The sequence below is a fragment of the Vipera berus genome, assembly GCF_964194415.1.
Source record: "Vipera berus genome assembly, chromosome: 6".
Lineage (NCBI taxonomy): Eukaryota > Metazoa > Chordata > Lepidosauria > Squamata > Viperidae > Vipera > Vipera berus.
The window spans coordinates 75,585,457-75,607,586 of NC_138208.1; the positions used below are offsets into that span (position 1 = coordinate 75,585,457).

The following is a 22,130-nucleotide window of genomic DNA, read 5'->3' on the forward strand; positions in this document are numbered from 1 at the left end:
TGAATCCAAAATAAAACAGGCCTCTTCTCCATCAAATAATGCAATAGATCCATAAAGAGGCACAGGCCTTGTACCATAAACCATGCCTGTAGGAGGCCAATTTGTATGCAGAATATTATTCCTAAATTGCTTCTTTCCCCCCATTTTACTTAAAGCTCCCTCAAATTGCTGTTTAAGATTCCAAGGGTAAAAACATTAGGCTAACTTGAATGCACTCCATATACCAGCCTATCCACTGCAGGGGCCTTAGATTGAAATTGTAATCTGTTTTTGAAAAGGCAATTTTACCTGCTAATCAAAAAATGGTGTAGTATGTTTCTCCTTGGCATAGGTTTTCACCTTACTTTGCCAGAACAGTGTATTTTTTGTTTCTTTTCTTTAGTTTAAAGAAAGCTTTATACACTGGATATTGCTTTATATGTGACATGCTTGGATTGTAAATTTGTCTGATTGGGTTTTTGCATTTCTTTTCTTTCTAATTTTTGTGTATCTTTATGTAAAACATGTAATAAACTAAAATTACATGGAGCAAAAGAACCCCTTAGATTGAAAGAGTCTGTTTGGCACTGCAGGATTATTACGCAAGTTAAAGAGATGGTTCTGGGTGGCTTATGTGTTTCTTACTACTATTCCCCATTTTCTCTTTTCCCAGGTGTGTAATTATGGTGGGCATGCCCTACCCCAACATAAAATCTCCAGAACTTCGGGAGAAAATGGCTTACCTGGATAAAACCATGGTAAAAGGTCCAGTGTTTTCCTCTTAGCTTGATCTACGGCACTGTTTCCCAATCTTGGCCACTTTAAGAGGAGTAGACTTCAACTCCCAGCATCCCCTAGCCAGCATGTGCTGGCTGGGGAATGCTGGGAGTTGAAGTCTGCTCATCTTAAAGATATCAAAGTTTAGGAACACTGAACTTACACTATTCCTATGTTTTTTTTGGTCAACGTACACAATTTCTACATAGTGGTCTGCTGTGCTTTTTTCCCCTCTCTCATTGTAGTCATGCAACTTAGAACGTTTGCACAGAGCCCCGGTGGCACAGTGGTTAGAATGCAGCACTGCAGGCTACTTCTGTTGGCTGCCAGCTGCGTCATTTGGCATTTAGAGTCTCACTGGGCCCAAGGTTGACTCAGCCTTCCGTCCTTCCGAGGTCGGTCAAACGAGGACCCAGATTGTTGAGGGCAAGAGGCTGACTCTAAACCGCTTAGAGAGGGCTGAAAAGCACTATGAGTAGTATATACGTTTAACTGCTACTGCTATTTGTTCTGCTTACAAATGCTTTTCATAAGTGAGAGAAGCAGCAATTAGTTCTCATTCTTAGGTTAACTGAGATGGCATTTAACTACAGGTACTCCTAGATTTTACAACCATTCATTTAGTGACTGAAGTTAAAACAGTCACTGAAAGAAGTGACCGATGACCGTTTTTCGCACTTACGACCAAAATTCGGGCGGTTGGCAACTGGCATGTACTTAATGACAGTTTCACTGTCCTGGGGGTGTGTGTCACGTGATCACCATTTGTAACCTTCGCAACTGGCTTCCAACAAACAAAAAATCAATAGGGGAAGCCTGATTTGCTTAGCAACTGCACGATTCATTTAACTGCAGTGATTTGCTTAACGACTCTGGCAAAAAAAAAGTCGTAAGATGGGGTGCAACTCATTAACAACAGTCTTGCTTCTCAGTGGAAATCTTGGGACTCAATTGTGGTCGTAAGTCAAGGACTGCCTGTATGGCAAGTCCCAAGAGAGTGAGTAGTAACAGACTCGGCATCAGGCCTTAGGCCTCGTGCAGCACAATGCCCCCTCCTGGGCTTGCCGTAGCTGAAACTGTTGGGAGTTGATAACAGCTACGCGCAGCCCTCCTCTGACCTTAATGCAGATGTGGCTAATTTATCACTAAATGAGGTAAGAGAGATCATTCGTTACAGATGGAAGAACTTGTCCTTAATGAGAACGCTGACTGTTCATTTCTTTGGAAAAAGGCTGCAGTCACAAACGACAGTCACCAAAGAGTGTGACTGCTTCCCTGTCTCAAAGGCGTTTCTGTTTTGCTGGTCAGGGGTCTAAACATATCTCAGCTTCTCCATTTACTTTACTTGGTTACCTCCTGTTGCTATAAATTCTGCACTGCTTGCAACTAGCAAAGGTAGAGTTGTAGATTGCCGTGCCTGGCCATGTAACCATTGGAGCTGGGAAAGTCATCTGACTAGATCGGAGGTCTGCAACCTTGACAACTTTAAGACTTGTGGACTTCAGCTCTCAGAATTCCTCAGCCAGCTATAGCTTGTGGACTTCAGCTCTCAGAATTCCTCAGCCAGCTATAGCTTGTGAACTTCAGCTCTCAGAATTCTGAGAGCTGAAGTCCACAAGTCTTAAAGTTGTCAAGGTTGCAGACCCCTGGACTAGATAATTGCACCATATGATTGTCTCCGACACAGCTACAGGCAGTCCTCAACTTACAACATTTCATTTAGTGATCTAAGTTACAACGGCACGGAAAAATGTGACTTTCGACCGTGTTTCACACTGGCGGCTTGTCGCAGCATTGTGGTCACATGATCAAATGCAGGCACTTGGCAACTGACTCATATTTACGACGGTGGCATTGTCCCAGGATCATGCGGTCCCCTTTTGCAACCTTCTGACAGGCAAAGTTAGTAGGCTCGCCAGATTCACTTAACAACCATGTTACTTAAGTTCAGTGATTCACTTAACTGTGGCAAAAAACGTAAAATGGGGCAAAATCATTTAACAATTGTCTCACTTAGCAACAGAAATTTGGGGCCCAATTACGGTCGTAAGTCGAGGACTTCCTTGGGGTAGCAGTTACTAAGACTAGATTTATCTACTCTAAATATGCTATGTCACACCTATCCTTGAATAGAATTAAGGAACTTCTATGTAACCTATGTTGGAGCACTTCAGTATTTTTTGGCTAGAAAGCTAGGGTTTAAATCAAATAAATAATAATAGTGGCATCATTTGTAGGGGATGGCTGGATTATTGGGTGACTTGAGATGAGTATTCTTGAGAGTCAGTTTGGCCTACTGGTTAAGGCACCAGGTTAAAAAGTAGGAGTCTGTAAATTCAGGTCCTGCTTTAGCCATGAAAGCCAACTGGGTGACTTTGGGCAAGTCATTCTCTCTCACCCCAACCCACCTCACAAGGTGGTTGTTGTGGGGAAAATTGGAGGAAGGTGTGTTTGATAAGTTATTTGCAAAAATCATAAAGATAGGACACAAATAAAATAAAAAATTTTAAAAAAATACCTTAGCTTCTATCCCCACTCATATATCCCACTTGTCTTGGTTTTCTCTAGCCAAAGTCTGCAGGCCAATCTCCAGGAAATTTGCTCATTGAAAATCTATGCATGAAAGCAGTCAACCAATCAATAGGTAAGGAGGCAGTTGGTGCTTAAAATACCCCTCTGGCAATCAAGAGTTTTGTGTTTGGTCAGATGGGACCTGCTTACCTCATTGTCAGTTTTAAACATGTGATCACTCCCAAGCAACTGATCAGGGAAGTTTTGATAAGGCAGCAGAGAAATTAGGAATGGGTGGTCTTTTCAGTTACATGTTTACAATGCAGTAGTACTGTAAGTACATTTTTCATACAAGCTTCTGTGCAAAGTTGGCTCATCACCATGACAGTAATGAAGTATAATGGCAAGTGATGGTTTAGGTCATGGTTTGCACATAAGAGGATCCTAGATTCATTCCTGTGCAATGCTTGAGTAACATGAGAGCAGAAAGACCTCTGCTTCTGATTATGGACAACTGCTATGGGCAAGATGGATCTTCGGATTGGATATGAAAGTGTCCTTTGGAATTAAGCTGTGAGGAGGCATTTTTAACCGACTTGCCAAAATGCTAGAGAGAGCAGTTTGTGAGAAGATATTAGGAGGAATCTCTGCCACTTTCTCCTAGTTTCATACGTTCATAATCTAGGTTCCCGTTTTGCTAAGTTTGGTAAAAGATATACCAGTAAGGTTATCAGTATAAAATATCGAGTCCTTAGATCAAAATTTATTTTATTAAGGAATAGCTCACACAGCTGTTTCAGTTTTAACAACTTTCTGCAACCTGAGAGCCTTCCACATGCATAGATTTCAACTTCCAGAATTCTCAAGAGTTATTCTGGCTGGGAAATTTTGAGAGCTGAAGTTCACATGTCTGAAGAACAGACAGGTTGCTGAAGGTCGTACCTAGGCATCTTGAGGGAGGAAATATTTGTATGTCAATCTCATTCTTGCTCCAAGCTTGGGTGTCTTTGGAAGGGAAGAGAAGATTTTCCTGGAAATTCTAGCACAGTGTTCCTCAACCCTGGCAAATGGAAGTTGTATAGACTTCAGTTCCCAGAATTCCCTAGGCAGCTATGCTGGCTGGAGAATTCTGGGCGCTGAAGACCGTCTTCAAGTTGTCAAGGTTGAGAAATACTGCTGTTTGCCAGCGCTCAGTGACTTCTCATTTTGTATTGAATTTAATCCTATGTTAGCCATTCAGGGTGACAAGGACAAGTTGGGTGGCCACATAAATGGATTAAATAAGACGGTTTGTTTTTTATAGGAAGAGCAATTCGGCATCAAAAGGACTTTGCCAGTATTGTGCTTTTAGATCACAGATACACTCGTCCAGCTGTTCTCAACAAACTTCCTCAATGGATTAAAAGCAGAACCCTAATCAAGGATAGGTTTGGACCGGCTTTTGCAGCGCTAAGAAAAGTAAGTCCCAAATTAGACTCCATTTGTAAATTCCTATGAAGTGATACCATCCTAGAGAATCCAAGCATCGATCAATTAAAGCTAGACTCTCTTAAGATTTATTTTCCTGCTGTTGAAATGTGCTCATTATTATTTCTGTTGACTGTCGTCACTATGTGCCTCATCTAATTCCTAATTTCTGTCTTGCAGTTCCACTGGGAAAAGAAATCCAATTCCAAGTCTGTCTCTTTGTGAAGACCAAGACATCTATTCAAAGCTGCTACCTCCGCCTGTGCAAAATGTCTCCTGTGTATTTAAATGCGTTATACTTTGATTGTGTGATCTTAATTTTGAGTGTGTTTTTCTTCCAGTCTCTAAAATAGTTTTTCTGAACTCACCATGCGAAACTAAATTAAGGTTGGAAAAGGGGTGCTTTCTTCTGTTTATGGTAGAATTGAGTTCTCCGCTGAAAAGCTTTGGATAAAAACATTGTTTTCCCCCTATTTCATTCTGAACACGAGTGCCTCTTGGACTTTAAAGATTATAATATATGCTGTTCAAAGTTCAAGGCAGGTGGTGAATAAGGATGTGCAAACATTTTGACATTGGACCAGAGCTTGAAGTGGTTATTTCAAGCTTAAATTAGCTTGTTCCAACCATTCTGAATGAATTTCACTTAGAAACAGCTATTTCAATTTCAAAATGTTTTCCGTGCCACCAGCAGTCATCATTGCTAAAATCTCTGTGTGGGATATAATCGGTTATAGACTCCAGGTTCTCATTTTTACTGAACCATGAGACATTTGAGTTTTCTCTTTCTTCCTGCCGGCATCAAAACGGGGCTCACTACAAAGTAAAAGGAAAACATCCGCTCTGGCAGCGTTTCTCAATTTTGGCCATTGCAAGATGCATAGCCTTCAACTCCCAGAATTCCCCAGCCAGCAAGGCTGCTGGCTGGAGAATTTTAAGAGTTGAAGTCCATGCATCTTGCAGTGGCCAAAATTGAGAAACGCTGCCATAGCGGTGATTGAGAAACAGTGCTATATAGTTTCTCAAAATTGGGAAACATTGCTATATAGTGTATTGGGCAGGAAAAGTAGTGGTGTAGGGATCCCGTTAGCTTTTGAAGCACAAAGGTAAAAGTTCCCCTGCACATGCGTGCTAGTCGCTTCCGACTCTAGGGGCCGGTGCTCATCTTCGTTTCAAAGCCGAAGAGCCAGCGCTTGTCCAAGGACGTCTCCGTGGTCATGTGGCTGGTATGACTAGACGCCAAAGGCGCACGGTACGCTGTTACCTTCCCACCGTAGTGGTCCCTATTTTTCTACTTGCATTTTTACGTGCTTTCGAACTGCTAGGTTGGCAGAAGCTGGGACGAGTAACAGGCGCTCTGTTACGCGGCACTCGGGATTCGACCCGCCAAACTGCCGACCTTCTGATCGACAGGCTCAGCGTCCTAACCCACTGAGCCACCGCACTACACTTTCATTAATCCCTTCACCCAAGGAATTCTTGCCTTCAGTTTGTTAACTACCTTTAGATAGGTTTACTGTTATTGATCAAAGTTAGCTTTGGGAGGAGCTGCCAAAAAGCTGATTTTAAAAACTTCATCTAATAGGGCTGGGCCACGTTTCAGATGCAGAGGCAAAAGGAGACTGAAAAACTGTAGGGTAGATACACATCTACAATACTTTAAAGCAGTGTTTCTCATCCCCAGTAAGCTTTAAGATGTGCGGAGTGGGGAATTCTGTGAGTTGAACTTACTGAGGTTGAGAAACGCTGCTTTAAACCAAAGACCAAAGCATGTTCTAGGAAAAGAGAAAGCTTCAAAGCATCTTTTTTTAATCTTTGAATTGCTGCACAGCTACGTTATCCAGTCCTTTCCTTCTTTTAAATACTTGCTTTTATATTATTATTTTTAGCTTACTTGCATGAGATAGAAGGGGACACACAGTTCACTGGCAGTATTCGCAAACCAGAGCGGTATTATAACATGGTTATAATTGCCCAGAAATCTCACTTAGGTGGATACCCTGAGAAATATTTCTGCCGATGTGCAAAGATAGCCAGAACAAATGAACTGCTTAGTATTGTCTTAACACACTGAGTTTCCATCCTGATGCTGAAAACAAATGCTATCTTCCACAATGAATAATTGAAAGTAAGAAGACGGGACAAGGAGGTTAAAGCAAAGTGTGCTTTTTTGAAGGAGGTTAATACATTTTCCTATATGCAAGCTAACAATGCATCACTTTTGATTCCAGTTTTGTCCCCTGAAATGGATTTTTATTGCACGCAGATGCGAAAACAGGCTTCTTTCAGGTTTTCATTTAGGGCATACAAAGTATGTAGTTGAATAAATGCTTATTTATATACAATAATTGCACCAAACAGGCAAACGTCCTTCTTTAGAGAGCTGAAAAGGATATGAGTGTTGAAAGAAAATAGAAGCTGTTCCCAGGAGTAGCTGGGCACCCTGTGAAACCTCCCAGTTCCCAGCAGTATCTGAGTCTTTCTGCAGATGCCAAAATGCCTATAAACTTTTTCACATGCCATGTTCGACCATGGAGGCTTTTCTAAGGTGGAAACTGGCTCTCATCCTTGAACACAAATTACACAGTAGCAGATTCTTCTAAGTGTGTAATTAAGTTCACATTGCTGTTCTGGATTGGATGGCAAAATGGCAATATGGACTGTTAAGCTTTCTCAAAAAGATGGAAATGTCAAACAACAAGACGCGCCTCTGTTAAGCCTCCATATGTTGCCTTCTGAAGTGCCGTCTAGGACTCCCAGTCATCTTCTTCCTCTTCTCCAGCTGGCTGTTGTGGAGGTGGCAGGGGTGGGATGGTGTCTGAGATGCGGCCAAAGGCCCCAGCTGGCACGTTGGGCGCATTGCTGTCTCCACCAGCTGCTGGTCCTTTGCCCGAGATGCCTGCAGGAGAGAAGACAAAATGGAACATGGCAGGCCTGACATTGTCATAAAATTGAGTTCGAGGCACTCAAAGTGAAGTTTTCCAATACTTCTTTTATTCTTGTGTTATTTGGACAAAAAGCAAGGCAAGTGTGCAATTAAACTTAATTAGTTCCTTTGTATGTATACTTGTCTAATTTCAAATTTATCTTACTACAATGTTATGTCCAACAAGGCTACTCAGGTTACTATGCCCAACGAGGCTCAACAGGTTGCTGTAAATATTGCTGCCCAACTAGGCTACTCATTCACACAATACTCACACACTCAACACAGGCGATCAGGCTGTGTTAGAGTGGGCTGGCAAGCAGACTCAGGTGTCCCTTGCTCCAACAAGAATCATCTTAAACTTTGGGGTTTGGGTTAATTCCAGTCTTCTCTATACTCAACTTCTTACTCAGAATCCATGCGTATGGTACATCTTGCCCCAATCACGCCAGGAACTTTACATTCTTACTTTCTGTTCCAAGACTCCATGAAAAGCGCAATCCACTACACTCCTTAACGCCCAATAATGTTCTACCTGGTGTCACCAACAATAAATCATTCAGGCACTCAGAATCTTTCCTTATCAGTAGTACACACATTCCAGCAATGTGAGTTACCCAGTGAGTTCATGTAAAGGCTAACTATAGTTGTATCACAGGCCCTCTATATTCATAACTTATATTTGTGATATATTCATAACATATAACATAAAATATGTAACAAGATCTAAGTGACAAAGATGGGGGAAGTGCTAGCCCAAGCAAGGAGAACCAAGGCAGAAACACATCTCTTAATTTACTCAGAATTTTGCACCAAGAGAGACAAATCACACAAAAAAAACACCACAATGGCAGTAAGATGTAAAAGCTGCTAAGGAGGAAACTCCTAACACACATGGAAGCTTAAGTGCAGTGCTTTGAATCCAAAAACCAAAAAGTTCCAGAATCTCTGTGAGTACACCTCGCCCCCCCCCGCCACACCAATGCCTCCTTAAGCTGCATCTTTTCCTGGATTTGTATGACAGGTATACAGAAATCAGTTGGAACTGAAGAAGCTGTGTGTGTGTGTAGGTTGTTTTAATTGTTTGTCTATTAGTTTCTTTTTGTGAGCAGCTCAGAGTAATTTGAGTGACTGGGCAGCAATATAAATTTTCTTAAATAAAATAAAGTGCCAAGAGCGTACCCTCTTTATTCCATTTAAACCATTAACTAAAAACAATACAAATCACCTTGTATTTTGTCACTGCCTGCTGAACAAATGTTGACTTTCCTGGGATTATGGAGCAAAAAAGGAAAGCTCTAGCTTATGCATGCTTATGTCTACTATTTTCTTGCTTTGGATTCAAAGTAGTGGACATTTCAATAAAAACCATAATCCTATTGTGAAAAGCTTAAGGAGAGAATACTGCCGTGAGTCTTTTGATTGCTGAATTTTCAGTCCCAGTGGCTCCAATCTGCCGGGCCAAAACAGAGATTCTGGGACATACAGTTCAACAAAGTCTTGGGTAGTCACAGTTTTTCCACATTACAGGCCTCGTAATCTTACTTGGGTTAAAACCTAGGGAAGATTTATTTTGTTTGATTCTATATATGTAATACAGGTAGTCCTTGACTTACAACCCTTTGTTTAGTGACCATTTGAAGCTACAAGGGCAATGAAAAAAACAGATTTGTGACTGCTTTTCACACAGCCCCACGGTCATGTGCTTGGCAACTGACTCATATTTGTGACGGTTGCAGTATCCAGAGGTCATGTGATCCCCTTTTGCGATATTCTGACAAGCAAAGAGAAAAGGGAACCCAACCGTGTCACTAACTTAACCACTGCACTGATTCACTTAATAGCTGTGGCAAGAAAGGTCACCAAATGGGGCAAAATTCCCTTAGCTCTCTTGCTTACCAACGGAAATTTTAGGCTCGATTATGATTGTAAGTTGAGGACTACCTGACCTCAAGCCTTTCAGCCTTCCTTGTGTGGAATTCATCAATATCTGCTATTTTTTCTCTACAGCATTGTTCCCTTAACCAGGCTAACCACATCCGTTAAACACCTAGAGATGCAGCCACACATGATTAGCTTGTTTACTGTCAGCTTTTATTTTATGTGTGTGTTTAGTTTTGTATGTTAAAGGTAAAGGTAAAGGTTCCTCCGCACATGCGTGCTAGTCGTTTCCGACTCTAGGGGCCGGTGCTCATCTCCGTTTCAAAGCCGAAGAGCCAGCGCTTGTCCGAGGACGTCTCCATGGTCATGTGGCCAGCATGACTAGACGCCAAAGGCGCACGGAACGCTGTTACCTTCCCACCGTAGTGGTCCCTATTTTTCTACTTGCATTTTTACGTGCTTTTGAACTGCTAGGTTGGCAGAAGCTGGGACAAGTAACAGGTGCTCACTCTGTCACGCGGCACTCGGGATTCGACCCGCCAAACTGCCGACCTTCTGATCGACAGGCTCAGCGTCCTAACCTATTGAGCCACTGCGTCCCTTGTATGTTACAATGTATTAATTCATCCCTCTTATTTAGGTAATAATTTAAATGGGCAAACCCAGAAAATGGGTTCGTTCAAAAGAGGTTAAGTGTGTTATGGGAATGGAACTTATTAGTCTTTTTCGTCAATGGTGCTCTGTCTTGATCCTCTCTGTCTCAAACATGGATAGTTTTTAGTTTTAAAAGCATTGGAAAAATCCTGTAAGAAATTCCTAACTTGGCTTTGAATCCTAGTTACAGTGAAAAGAAAACTGTTTTCTGCTAATAGGAAGCCTTAGCTTTCCCCAGGGCAACCCTGGAGAGAAACTACAAGAAGCTTCCTTACCTTTGCGCCGGAGGACTAATTTGTTGAAGAGATCTGACATTAGGTCTCCACCTTGCCCAGTAGATCCCACTGGAGGAAACAGAAAAAGAGAAATCCGACACAGAAGTCAGCAAATGGGAGAAAATGAGGAATCTGCGGGTAAATGCATACACTTGAAGACTTCACATAGGATTGTTATCCCAGTCAGTTCACATATTAGCTGCACTGAGAGAAAATGTCACAGGCATTCTCATACAATAGTTTCCAGGGGGATGCTCCCCACCATCTCCTCTAGACCAATGATCATTACATTTGATTTAATCACCTTACTCAAGAGTTGTAAAAACCAACTGCATGTTGGTGTGAGTGTGGGGCCTATGCTATTGATTTCATCATAGCATCCGGGTTTTAAAAAACCTAATACCCAATCATGACCTTTTTTCTGTGGTATTATTATTCTCTAATGGTTTGGTAGAATGTGCACAGAAGACTGGACACTACCTTATAGAAGGATTATCAAACTGGATGGTCTGTGAAACCAGAGAGGGCAAACTTGCCACTTGTCAGCTCACCTATGGCTCTTTATTATCTATCTATCTATCTATCTATCTATCTATCTATCTATCTATCTATCTATCTATCTATCCATCCATTCATTCATCCATCCATCCACCGTAACTATATCTGTCTACTGTGAAGATATCTATTTCTGTCTGTCTCTCTCTCTCATCTATCTATCCATCTATCGTAAGTATATCTGTCTACTGTAACAATATCTATTTATCTATCTATCTATCATCTATCTATCTATCTATCTATCTATCTATCTATCTATCTATCTATCTATCTATCTATCTATCTATCTATCTATCTATCTATCTAATTGGCTGCCCATTTTACCACAGCGTAACTCTTCAGCTGATGCCTGGCTGCAAATAGTACAACAGTGGTGCTGCTAGATATGACAATGGAGACCCAGGATATAAAGGGTACCAAATGAGCATAAATTTCACAGCTGTGCTAACTAGACCTGAACCTTTGTCGTAGTTGTGTCTAGTTGTCCAATTTAATCCAGCAGGATAAGCATGCCAGAGTCCCATTGACTAAGGAATGCTGGTTGGCAAGGCCTATGCTGGCTCAGGAATTCTGGGAGTTGAAGTCCACAAATCATAAAAGGGCCATCATTCCCCACCCCTGCCCTAAAGACTTAGGCCTGGAGCCCTTACACATAGTATCTTATATCTGTCTTAGCTTTGTGGACTGTATTATTTCCTATCATTTTAATTATGTAATTGTTTTTATTTTTTGAATGTATTTGCTATTCTTTGTCACTTGCTGAAATGGGTGGCTATACAAAATGGTTAAATAAATATTTTTAGTAAATAAATGCAATGGATTAAATGAATAAAAATAAGGTAAACAGATGTTCAAGTTGAATCAAGAAAACCAAAGATTGTTCTATAAAAAAGCCAAATAACTTTTGCAAGAAAGAGCTCATTTCCTACAGCTTTCATGCTTCTCAATATATTTGCCAAACTTATTTTTCCTACTAAAAAAAAAGTGAGTTTGGTATAGAAACTAGTAATTATCATTCTTTAGATAGGTTTGTCTTATACAAATAAATTTTAAAAAAATCCCCTTGAACCCGTAATTTGGATATCTATCTTCACATTGTGTTAGTTTGGTCAGTCTAATTTGGTAAATCTAAATGAAAATAAACTTTGTGTGTTTTTGCCTCTAAGAATTAACCTGTGATTAAATGCTGTGGAACCCATCACCTTCCAGGTATTATCCAGAGTGTGGGATCCATCATCTCTGATCGTGGGAGGAATTGAAGGAATTGGGAGTTTAATAACCCTTTGAAGGCCACAGATTTGTCTGCCATACAGTAATGCATGCCCAGAGTCAAATTATTATTATTTTTTATTTATTTTAATTCCATTTATATCCCGCCCTTCTCCGAAGACTCAGGGCGGCTTACAAGCTTAGCAGTAGCCTTCATTCTATGTATATGCCTGCTTATTAGGGCTTTCACACACACACCCCAAGCGGCATTATTACAAAGTCAGCTTAATTGCCCCCAACAATCTGGGTCCTCATTTTACCTACCTCGGAAGGATGGAAGGCTGAGTCAACCTTGAGCCTGGTGGGATGCGAACCTGCACTAATTGCAGGCAGCTGGTGTTACTTAAGGAGGCATTAGCCCACTGCTCCACCAAGGCTCTTTTTATGGGTGAACTCTGAATACAGGGTGTAATGTATCATGTTAACTACCATTCCAATGTCTGGTAAATGTTTCAATGTTTGATTCACCGCGACGCCACGGAGCATGCAGTCAGAAAGGTGGCCTATAGAGTGGAAGGGTGGAAGGACAGAGGATACCTTGCTCCTTCTCCTTCTGCTTTTTCTTTTCTAGTTTCCTCTCTTTGACATTACGGAGCTTGGCCTTCCCAACGCCACCAGCTCGGCGGATGGATTCCATAAGAGTGGCCCGGCCATTTGATGGGTTCACAACTTCCTTTGGTGCTCCTTGAACAGCAGCTGCAGAAAAGGAAATTCATTGCCATACCCTTAGGTGCTGATGGCTACAGACAGAAGATGCCTTTCCCCTAAAATCTGCCCTTTTGCTTTTAGGGTTTTATACGGATAGTCCTTGACTGACAACCACTCATTTAGTGACCGTTCAGAATTACAACGGCCCTGAAAAAAGTGACCCGTGACCCTTTTTTTCACATGACCATGGCATCATCCCCATGGTCACGTGATCAAAGTTTGGACACCTGAATCTTGGTTCATCTTCATGACGGTTGCAGCGTCCCAGGGCTTCTGACAAGCCAAGTCAATGGGGAAGCCAGATTCACTTAACAACCGTGTTATTAACTTAACAACTGCCGTGATTCACTTCACAACTGTGGCAAGGAAGGTCGTAACACGGGGCAAAACTCACTTAGCAAATGTCTTGCTTATCAACAGAAATTTTGGGCTCAACTGTGGTCATAATTCAAAGGCTATCTGTAGTTTGATTCTGTTGAGCCCTCATCTTTCATCAAGCCATTGTCTATTTTCTCAACGTTTTTTCTTTTCTTCTTGAGTGTTTTAGTTGGTCTCTAATGCCTGCTCTGGAAAAACCTATCTCCTGAGATTTTCTACACATAGTATAATGTTCACCACCCAGTGAACATTATACTCAATTCTCTTAATGCAATGTTCTCATGTTAATGTCCTCTCTTTCTGCGGGACCTCCAGCTTTCATAAGTAACAGCCAGCATAATTATTAGCAATTGTTCCTGGGGATGTAGGATCTGGCAATCCACATATGGAAGGCATAAAAGTTTTGGGAAAGCTAAACTAGTGCTTGTTAGCCCTGATAGCAGAACGGAACCTGCATATTCTGATGGCGTATGGGTCTCCAGCCTATCAAATGTCAGATGGAAACATAAGGAGTTGCTTATACACCTTGTGGTTTTCTTAGCTAGCACCAGCTGGCTGTGCAGAAAGAGAAGCTACTCTAGATGGACCTTGATCTGTTGCAGAAATTTCCACCTTTTTAGTGCTTTTTCCAGGAAAGTGATGCCACCTAACTTTCACTGCAACTAACAAAACCTGATATAATGCGCTGGCTAATTAGGGGTTAGCCAGGAATCAAAAAGCTATTGGTTTGAATCTCAGTCTTTCACACATCTCCCTCTCTTTTCCATTCATAATGTAATAGGAAAGGAATATCAGTGATATCTCTTATAGAATGACTGTAAATACAATTAAGTAGTTCATGTATCTGCAGCATTTTGAACATTTGCAATGTAACTATACTACAGTTCTGATAATTCCTACAAAACTATTGAACAAAATCACACAGCCAATTCTTCTTCTTCTTCAGTTCTTCTGTTGTCGTCTTCACCGGGAAATAAATATATTGCACATGATAGCTGGCTGCTATCTCAATAGTAGCACTGAGTGGTTTCCCAGCTTCAATCCTCCAGTCTTACCGGACGGCAAGGCGCTGCTTCTGTCTTCTCTTGTTTGAGAATCAGAAGGGGCTGGCACTTGTGGAAGAGGAGGGGGAGGTGGGATGTTAAGAGGAATTTCAGGGGGAGGGGGTGGAGGGGGAGGGGGAGGAGGGGGAGGTCCCCCCTCTTGAAGATCTAAAACAATAGAGAAGGGACACAAATTAGTATTCACAAATACCGTGGAAATGCTCTGCTGACCTCTATTTATTTATTTATTTATTTATATTTAAATTTATATACCGCCCTATTCCCGTAGGACTCAGGGCGGTTTACAGGGAAAATCAAAAGTTAAAATACATCATATACAATTAAAAACGATTAAAACTAAGATTAAATTAATCCCTGAACTTAACTAAAACCCCATTAATTAAAAATTAAAACCCCTCAGTCTGGGCCAGACAACTCAAAAAACCAAGTTTTCAAGTCTAGCTATCTGCGACTGTGTTAAAGTTTCAAGTTCCTCAAGTTTCAAAACTGCATTATTTCAGATTTCTACACCTTCATGCTTGAACATCAAAAAATGAAGACAGTAGCACTGGGTGGTTAATCACCACGGAACTTATTAGCACTCTCCTGAGGAAGTTGACACATTGTGCTAAGTCACCACAAGTTTGATTTGTCTTAATGTAAAGCGTAATTCTAGGCAGCATGGACTGTAAATCAGTTTATTGCTTAAGTGAATTGTAGAGCACAAACACTGCAATACACCGACACCCTTGAAAGAGCAGAAAATCAACTAACTAAGAAGCGACACAACACAGCCAGGGGCCTTTTAGGCTGTTGAGTTCAACCCCATCCATGCTCGCTACAGAAATCCAGATTAAAGCATTTGTACTAGATGGCTGACCAGCTTTTGCTTCAACACGTTCAGTTAACCGTCTCCCTCAATAACTGGTTCCGCTGTCAGACTTATTTCTTATGATTAGGAACCTTTTCCAAGCATTCAGCTAAAATTGCCTTCCTGTCATTTTAAGATTATTATTTTGTGTCTGCTAGGATGATAGATAGTGACTATTTTTCTCTGCAACAGCCCTTCAGAAACTCAGTTGTCTTTATTTGGAGCTAAACAATCAATCCCAACCTTTTGAGAAGGCTTGGTTTTCAGTGCTAAAACCTGTTGCTTTATCCATTTGGAGAAAAGTTTGAATCCTGAAAGACTGGAGCCCTGAACTCAAGGCAGCATTCAAAGTGTCAGATGACCAAAGCATACCAGAGTAGAAATATTACTTTCTTTGATTTGGAGAGCGAACCACTATTAATACAACCAATAAATGTGTTTTCTTTTTCTTTTTTGGCAGCAACATCAAACTACAGACACACTCATACAAATCAAGGAAATGATTTGGCTCTTCAATAAACAAATAGTTTTACAGGTGGTTTATTGTCTGCCAGCTAGATGAATCTCACTGCAGCCTAAGCCTCATTAAAAACAAGAAGGATTACTGTCATCTCCACACTACTATTTGCAGATGTTCACAGGGAGCATAAAAGAAAGCGAGAGATACCTAGGGTCTTATTCTCTAAACAAGTGTCTACAAGAAACATAGATGTACTTAAAAGTGGATAAGTGGTTTGCCAATCTGCTGGATCACAGGTGGGGAACTATGACTTGTGGACTTCAATTCCCAGAATTGTGAATTTCAACTCCCAGGCTGGATCAAGAATTCTGGGATTTGAAATCCAGATGTCATAAAGGGGGCATAGTTCCCCATCTCTGTGCCAGATGATAAAAAGCACAAGGATTCCTAATCCAAAAAGGGAATAAAAAGACCAAAACATCTCCCCACCCGCAACCAGCTGAGCATAGAGTACCTCCAAAATAAACATTAGATCAACAGTCAAGCAAACGTTACCCTAGTCAAGGAAATGCCAAACAAGTCAACATTAACAGCCTAACCCAGGGGTAGGCAACCTCGGCTCTTTTATGACTCATGGACTTCAACTCCCAGAATTCCTGAGTCAGCTATGGGAATTCTGGGAGTTGAAGTCCATGAGTCATAAAAGAGCCGAGGTTGCCTACCCCTGGCCTAACCAAAGAACCAGTGAGACCACCCCAGGTCAGGCCACTAGAATGTAAACTGGGAGGAAACAGCACCCCTTATTAGCACTCATGACGTTACCTAGTTTGGGTAATGAAACATCTGCAAGAAAACAAGCAAGCTCAAAGAGCATCAAGGACCTCACAATTCTTGCTGATTATGTGAACGTTGTTTTTAGGTGCAAATGCAGGTAACAAGGGTTTGTTTCCCCACGACTTAAGAGAATCTCCTTGAGCAGAGCATCCAGATGGGATGAAGGCGAGAGGCAGGGCAGGGGGTAAGATTTGCGCAACTGGGCAGAACTGCCTCATGTGTCCATTTGATCCCACCCGGCCCTGCTTTTTTTTTTTTGTAATATATTTTATTGATTTTTTTTTAAAAAAAAACATAAATCACTTAATAATTGGTGAACAGTGTATTGCCTGGGTTACGTTTGTAAAACAATCATGGACAATTGATCTCCGTGGTCCACCATCCACATAATTATATATTTAATTGCTATCTATCCAAACAGTAAGAATTGTATTAACTCAGATGTTTGCAAAAGAGGATATTTTGGGAAAAGGCGGCCCTGCTTGTTTTCCATTGTGCCCTTCAGGAGGGCTTACTACCTTGTCGGAAGGTCTCTGTGGGTTCTGTGACGAAGGTGGGCAGCTCAGGTAGAGCAGCCGCAGGAGCAGATGGTGCAATGCCGGGACCAAGGTCTGCACTATACATGAGGTCTGCGGCAATGCCAGGCAAGTCAGGCAGATAGGATGGCACGTCTATCTCAGGGACTTGCCCTAGGTCTGGTACATAGAAGTAATTTTCAGCCACCTGAAAAATAAGCACAAAATTAGAAACATCCAGAAATTCGGCTTCGAGAATTAGGGTTGGTTTTTTTTTAAAAAACAACAACAACAACCAGTATGACAAACTCTGTAAAAGTTTTAAATGTGTATGCTGGAACCTTTATTTACAGGTAGTCCTCAACTAACCACCATTCAAAACTACAAAGCCATTGAAAAAAGTGACTTACAACCAATCCTTGCACTTACGACTATTGCGGCATCCCCGTGGTCATGTGTTTAAAATTTGGGAGCTTGGTAACCAGCATGAATTTACGATTAATTGCAGCATCCTGGGCTCATGCAATCATCATTTGTGACTTTTCTAGCTAGCGTCCGACAAGCTAAGTTAATGGGAGAAGCCAAATCCGCTTAATTTCCATGTGATTCACTTAACAACTGCAATGATTCGCTTAACAACCACAGCAAAAAGATTGCAAAATCAGGCACGACTCAAGAACCATCTTGCTTAGCAATGGAAATGTTAGTCCCAATGGTGCTAGTAAGGTGCAGAATACTGTACCGATAGAGGGGAATATTTGTAGCTTAGGGTTGAAATTAGGGCGTCCTTGGTGCCCTCTAATAGGGACGTGATGGCTCAGTGGGTTAGGACGCTGAGCTTGTCGATCAGAAGGTCGGCAGTTTGGCGGGTCGAATCCCGAGTGCCGCGTAACAGAGTGAGCGCCTGTTACTCATCCCAGCTTCTGCCAACCTAGCAGTTTGAAAGCACATAAAAATGCAAGTAGAAAAATAGGGACCACTACGGTGGAAAGGTAACAGCGTTCCGTGCGCCTTTGGCGTCTAGTCATGCCGGCCACATGACCACGGAGACGTCCTTGGACAAGCGCTGGCTCTTCGGCTTTGAAACGGAGATGAGCACCAGCCCCTAGAGTCGGAAACGACTAGCACGCATGTGCGGGGGAACCTTTACCTTTACCTTTATGGTGCCCTCTGAGTTTGGTTGTTTTCTTGCCGACGTTTCATTACCCTCAGCACTGATGGGTCTTACCTAGTTTGGGTAATGAAACATTGGCAAGAAAATAACCAACCTCTGAGAACACCAAGGACTCCTCATTGCTGTATTGGTATTCCCAGTATGCTCAGAGGATCCTCCTACACTGAAATCAAAAGTAGGCTTATTGCAAATCATATGGGCTATTGAAAAAAAAATGTGAGTGTTTTGCCAAGATAGGTTCACTAAATCTATTTTTGGGGAATTAGCAAGAGAAAAACATGGGAATTTTTCTTCTTCTCTCATCCGGCTTAAGTAGCTCACCAGCTGATCAAGTTGTCCCCTCTTGGTGATAGAGAGGGGGGCGTCAAAAAGCTTTTCTTCTCTTTCTGTCTCCAGAGCCACATGGGTCTTGGTTACTGCGCCAGCCAAAGGATCGAGAAAGACATACTTCTTATATCTGGGGAAGAACAGAAGAAGGAAAAGACAAGCTCATCTATTTACCAGAAAGAGAACAAAGCAAAGACTCTTAGGCAGGGAAAATGTATTTTCCTCCATTATCAGTATTTGCTATCCTTTTCACAGGCTCTCAAGTTCTATACAGTGCGGGAATAATTTTCTGTCCACAGGGATTTCCGTCCACCAAACAGAGGCAGTCCCAGCCCAGGTCTGCCCCAATTGATCATGGTTTATTTACCATACAAACAGGGGAGAAATACAACGTATTTTAAAAGCCCTGCAGAAGCAGACTCCAAGCTCGCTGCTTGAACTGTGAGGCTTTATATATATATTTACTTTGCTCGTGGTTTGAGACTGTCATACGCACTTTAATAAAGAAAAAACTGAAGTTGACAGTTTATCCAAGGGACCAAGGCAAGAGGCACAAGCCTAAAATCTAGTTCACATTTAATTAGTTATATCACCGGGGTTCGTGGAGAAAGGGGCAAAAGCAATATTTTGAGAACGCTAGAAAATTAAAGAGGGATTTGCAAGAGTGGGAATAAACTTATCAACCTGTCAGTTTCCCCCCACCTAATGTAATCAGTTCTGCATCAGCTTTGACTTTTCTCCTTTTCTGCAACCAAAGACTGTATCGCTTCCTTGTGTGCAACTACTGTTTCATAAACATGTCTTTGTTTAATAATAACAAAAATAGTCACAGGAAAGTGCAATAAAAAAGGAGAATGAGGCTGGAGAAAAAGATGGACAAACCAGAGAAGCATCAACGGGATTTAAGGCTGATGCTGAGAAATAAGGATGAGGACTGGAAACATGACTTCAAGGTGGTAAAATTAAAGCAGAGGAGGACTGGGTGATGCTTTAAAACAATACCCCCACACCTATTTAGTCACTCAGGGCTAACATAAAAATAAGCAGTGGCATGATAGCAATGTTCCAATATCTCAGGGTCTGCCACAAAGATGAGGGAGTCAAGCTATTCTCCAAAGTGCCTGAAGGCAGGACAAGAAGCAACGGATGGAAACTAGTCAAGGAGAGAAGCAACTTAGAACTAAGGAAGGATTTCCTGACAGTTAGAACAATTAACCAGTGGAACAACCTGCCTCCAGAAGTGGTGAATGCTCCAACACTGGAGGTTTTTAAGAAGAGACTGGACAGCCAGATATAGGGTTTCCTGCCTGAGCAGGGGGTTGGACTAGATGACCTCCAAGGTCCCTTCCACCACCACCATCATCATCATCATCATCATCATCATCAGGATTAAAATGAGTTCAGGACCACAATCCTAGGTCCGTCTTACTCTTTAATCAGTTGATGGGTGTTTTTGAGGCTATTTCTTATTTTAGGCCCATTAATCCTCCCTGAAGTCTTAAGGTAATTTACAGGTAGTCCTTGACTTATGACCACAGTTGAGCCCAAAATTTCTGCTACTAAGTGTGACAGTTATTAAGTGAGATTTGCCACATTTCACGACCTTTCTTGCCACAGTTGTTAGCTGAATCTCACTGCAGTTGTTAAGTTAGCAATGTAAGTTAGTAAAGTTTAGTGAATCTGGCTTCCCCATTGACTTTGCTTGCCGGAAGGTCGCAAACGCTGATCACATGAGTATCCAGGAGCCTGCAACCGCCATAAATATGAACCAGTTGCCAAGCGTCCAAATTTTGATCACGACACCAGAGGGATGCTGCAACCGTCGTAAGTTTGAAAAACGGTCATAAGTCACTCTTTTCAGTGCCGTTATTAACTTCGGATGGTCACTAAATGAACGGTTGCAAAATGGAGGGCTACCTATATTTGTTTAATTTACTGCCAGAAACCAACGTTGGCTTTTGGGTGGTACAATGAAGTGAGCCCCGGGGAACACAAAAGGATGTGGCCCTCACGTTCAATCTATGGATTCCCACCCCCTCCCTAAGAATCCTTTCCCTGTCGAGGGAAGAGGAAGGCGGAGAAGCGACTACGGAGAACACTTACAAGTTTTCGGTGGTATTGAAGAGCAGCAAGGAGCTGAGGGAGCTAATGTTTCTGGGAAGACTGCCCAGGCCTTCTTCTGCATCATCTTCATGATGGACTCTGGTGGTAACTGAAACCGGGAAGTACTTCAGCTTCTCCTACAAAATTCAAGCCACACAGCTGTCAACATCCCAGCAGTCCTTTACTTCGTTTGTTTAGGACAGGGGTAGGCAACCTCGGCTCTTTTATGACTCGTGGACTTCAACTCCCAGAATTCCTGAGCCAGCATGGCTCAGCTTGGAAACCTCTCCCTTTTCCCTCAGCATAGCTGGCTCAGGAATTCTGGGAGTTGAAGTCCACGAGTCATAAAAGAGCCGAGGTTGCCTATCCCTGGTTTAGGGGTAGGTTGACTCAGCCTTCCATCCTTCTGAGGTAGGTAAAATGAGAACCCAGATTGTTGGGGGCAATAAGCTAACTTTGTAATAATGCCGCTTGGGGGGGGGCGAAAGCCCTAATAAGCAGGCATATACATAGAATGAAGGCTATTGCTAAGCACATTGATTTGTGCTTAAATTGTAAGCCGCCCTGAGTCTTCGGAGAAGGGCGGGATATAAATGGAATTAAAATAAAATAAAATAAATAAAACCTCGGCTCTTTTATGACTCGTGGACTTCAACTCCCAGAATTCCTGAGCCAGCATGGCTCAGCTTGGAAACCTCTCCCTTTTCCCTCAGCATAGCTGGCTCAGGAATTCTGGGAGTTGAAGTCCACGAGTCATAAAAGAGCCGAGGTTGCCTACCCCTGTACCAAGGCCCCTCAGACTCACAGCCCTCTTCCTCTCAATGCCCATCGGTTTTCCTGCCTCTCTTTCCTGCTGCTGGCTGTCACCTGGAGGATGGGAAAAGGTCAGTGTAATGACACCTCATGGCTTTGTTGTAATATCAAACTTAATAAATGAGAGGGAGGGACTGGGGTAAAAAAAAAAGCAGCACACATACAGCATGCAAACCTCTTCATCAGTCCAACTTGAAACGCAGGTTAGAATTCAGGCCACTAATTCCTGCTGTTGTGGTTCTGGTTCCCATAAGTTAATGGAAATCAGTTTGCTGCAATCCAAGTTTTTGCCCCTTACTACACCCTGTCCAACTGCTCTATTCCCTTTTCCAAACTGACTGCTCTTGCCTTCTCTCGCACCCCGTAGAGTCTCTTTCTAGCCTGAACCGGGTATTTTAGGAAGCCTGAAGTCCTAGAGAGTCACTATCAAATGTAAACAATATTGAGATGAATAGATTAATATTAAAATAAAATAAATCTCAGTCTATTTGCAAGAGGTGAAGTATTTTCGTGAAGTATTTTCAAAGTGTTTTGTGGTCTGGGGACACGTGACATCTCCAACTCTCTTCTTATCTTAATAGGAGTGATCTCGACTGATGGATATCTTTCT

At 42.0% G+C, this 22,130-nt stretch overlaps 2 protein-coding genes across 2 annotated transcripts in view; one reads left to right on the forward strand and one right to left on the reverse strand.

Moving 5' to 3' along the window:
* DDX11 (DEAD/H-box helicase 11) overlaps positions 1-5,034 on the forward strand; it is a 37,047-nt gene extending 32,013 nt beyond the window's left edge. Inside the window, exons 23-26 of the mRNA XM_081330616.1 lie at positions 653-737; positions 3,325-3,400; positions 4,571-4,725; positions 4,915-5,034. Of these exons, the coding sequence (XP_081186742.1) occupies positions 653-737; positions 3,325-3,400; positions 4,571-4,725; positions 4,915-4,959 (361 nt within the window). The 3' untranslated portion in view covers positions 4,960-5,034. The remainder of the gene's footprint in view (positions 1-652; positions 738-3,324; positions 3,401-4,570; positions 4,726-4,914) is intronic.
* Positions 5,035-6,316: 1,282 nt separating this feature from the next.
* Positions 6,317-22,130, reverse strand: part of WASHC1 (WASH complex subunit 1) — a 64,794-nt gene continuing 48,980 nt past the window's right edge. Inside the window, exons 5-11 of the mRNA XM_081331162.1 lie at positions 20,708-20,844; positions 18,599-18,734; positions 17,107-17,311; positions 14,436-14,591; positions 12,832-12,990; positions 10,471-10,539; positions 6,317-7,633 (exon numbers count right to left, since the gene is read on the reverse strand). Coding sequence (XP_081187288.1) covers positions 7,482-7,633; positions 10,471-10,539; positions 12,832-12,990; positions 14,436-14,591; positions 17,107-17,311; positions 18,599-18,734; positions 20,708-20,844 — 1,014 coding nt within the window. The 3' untranslated portion in view covers positions 6,317-7,481. The remainder of the gene's footprint in view (positions 7,634-10,470; positions 10,540-12,831; positions 12,991-14,435; positions 14,592-17,106; positions 17,312-18,598; positions 18,735-20,707; positions 20,845-22,130) is intronic.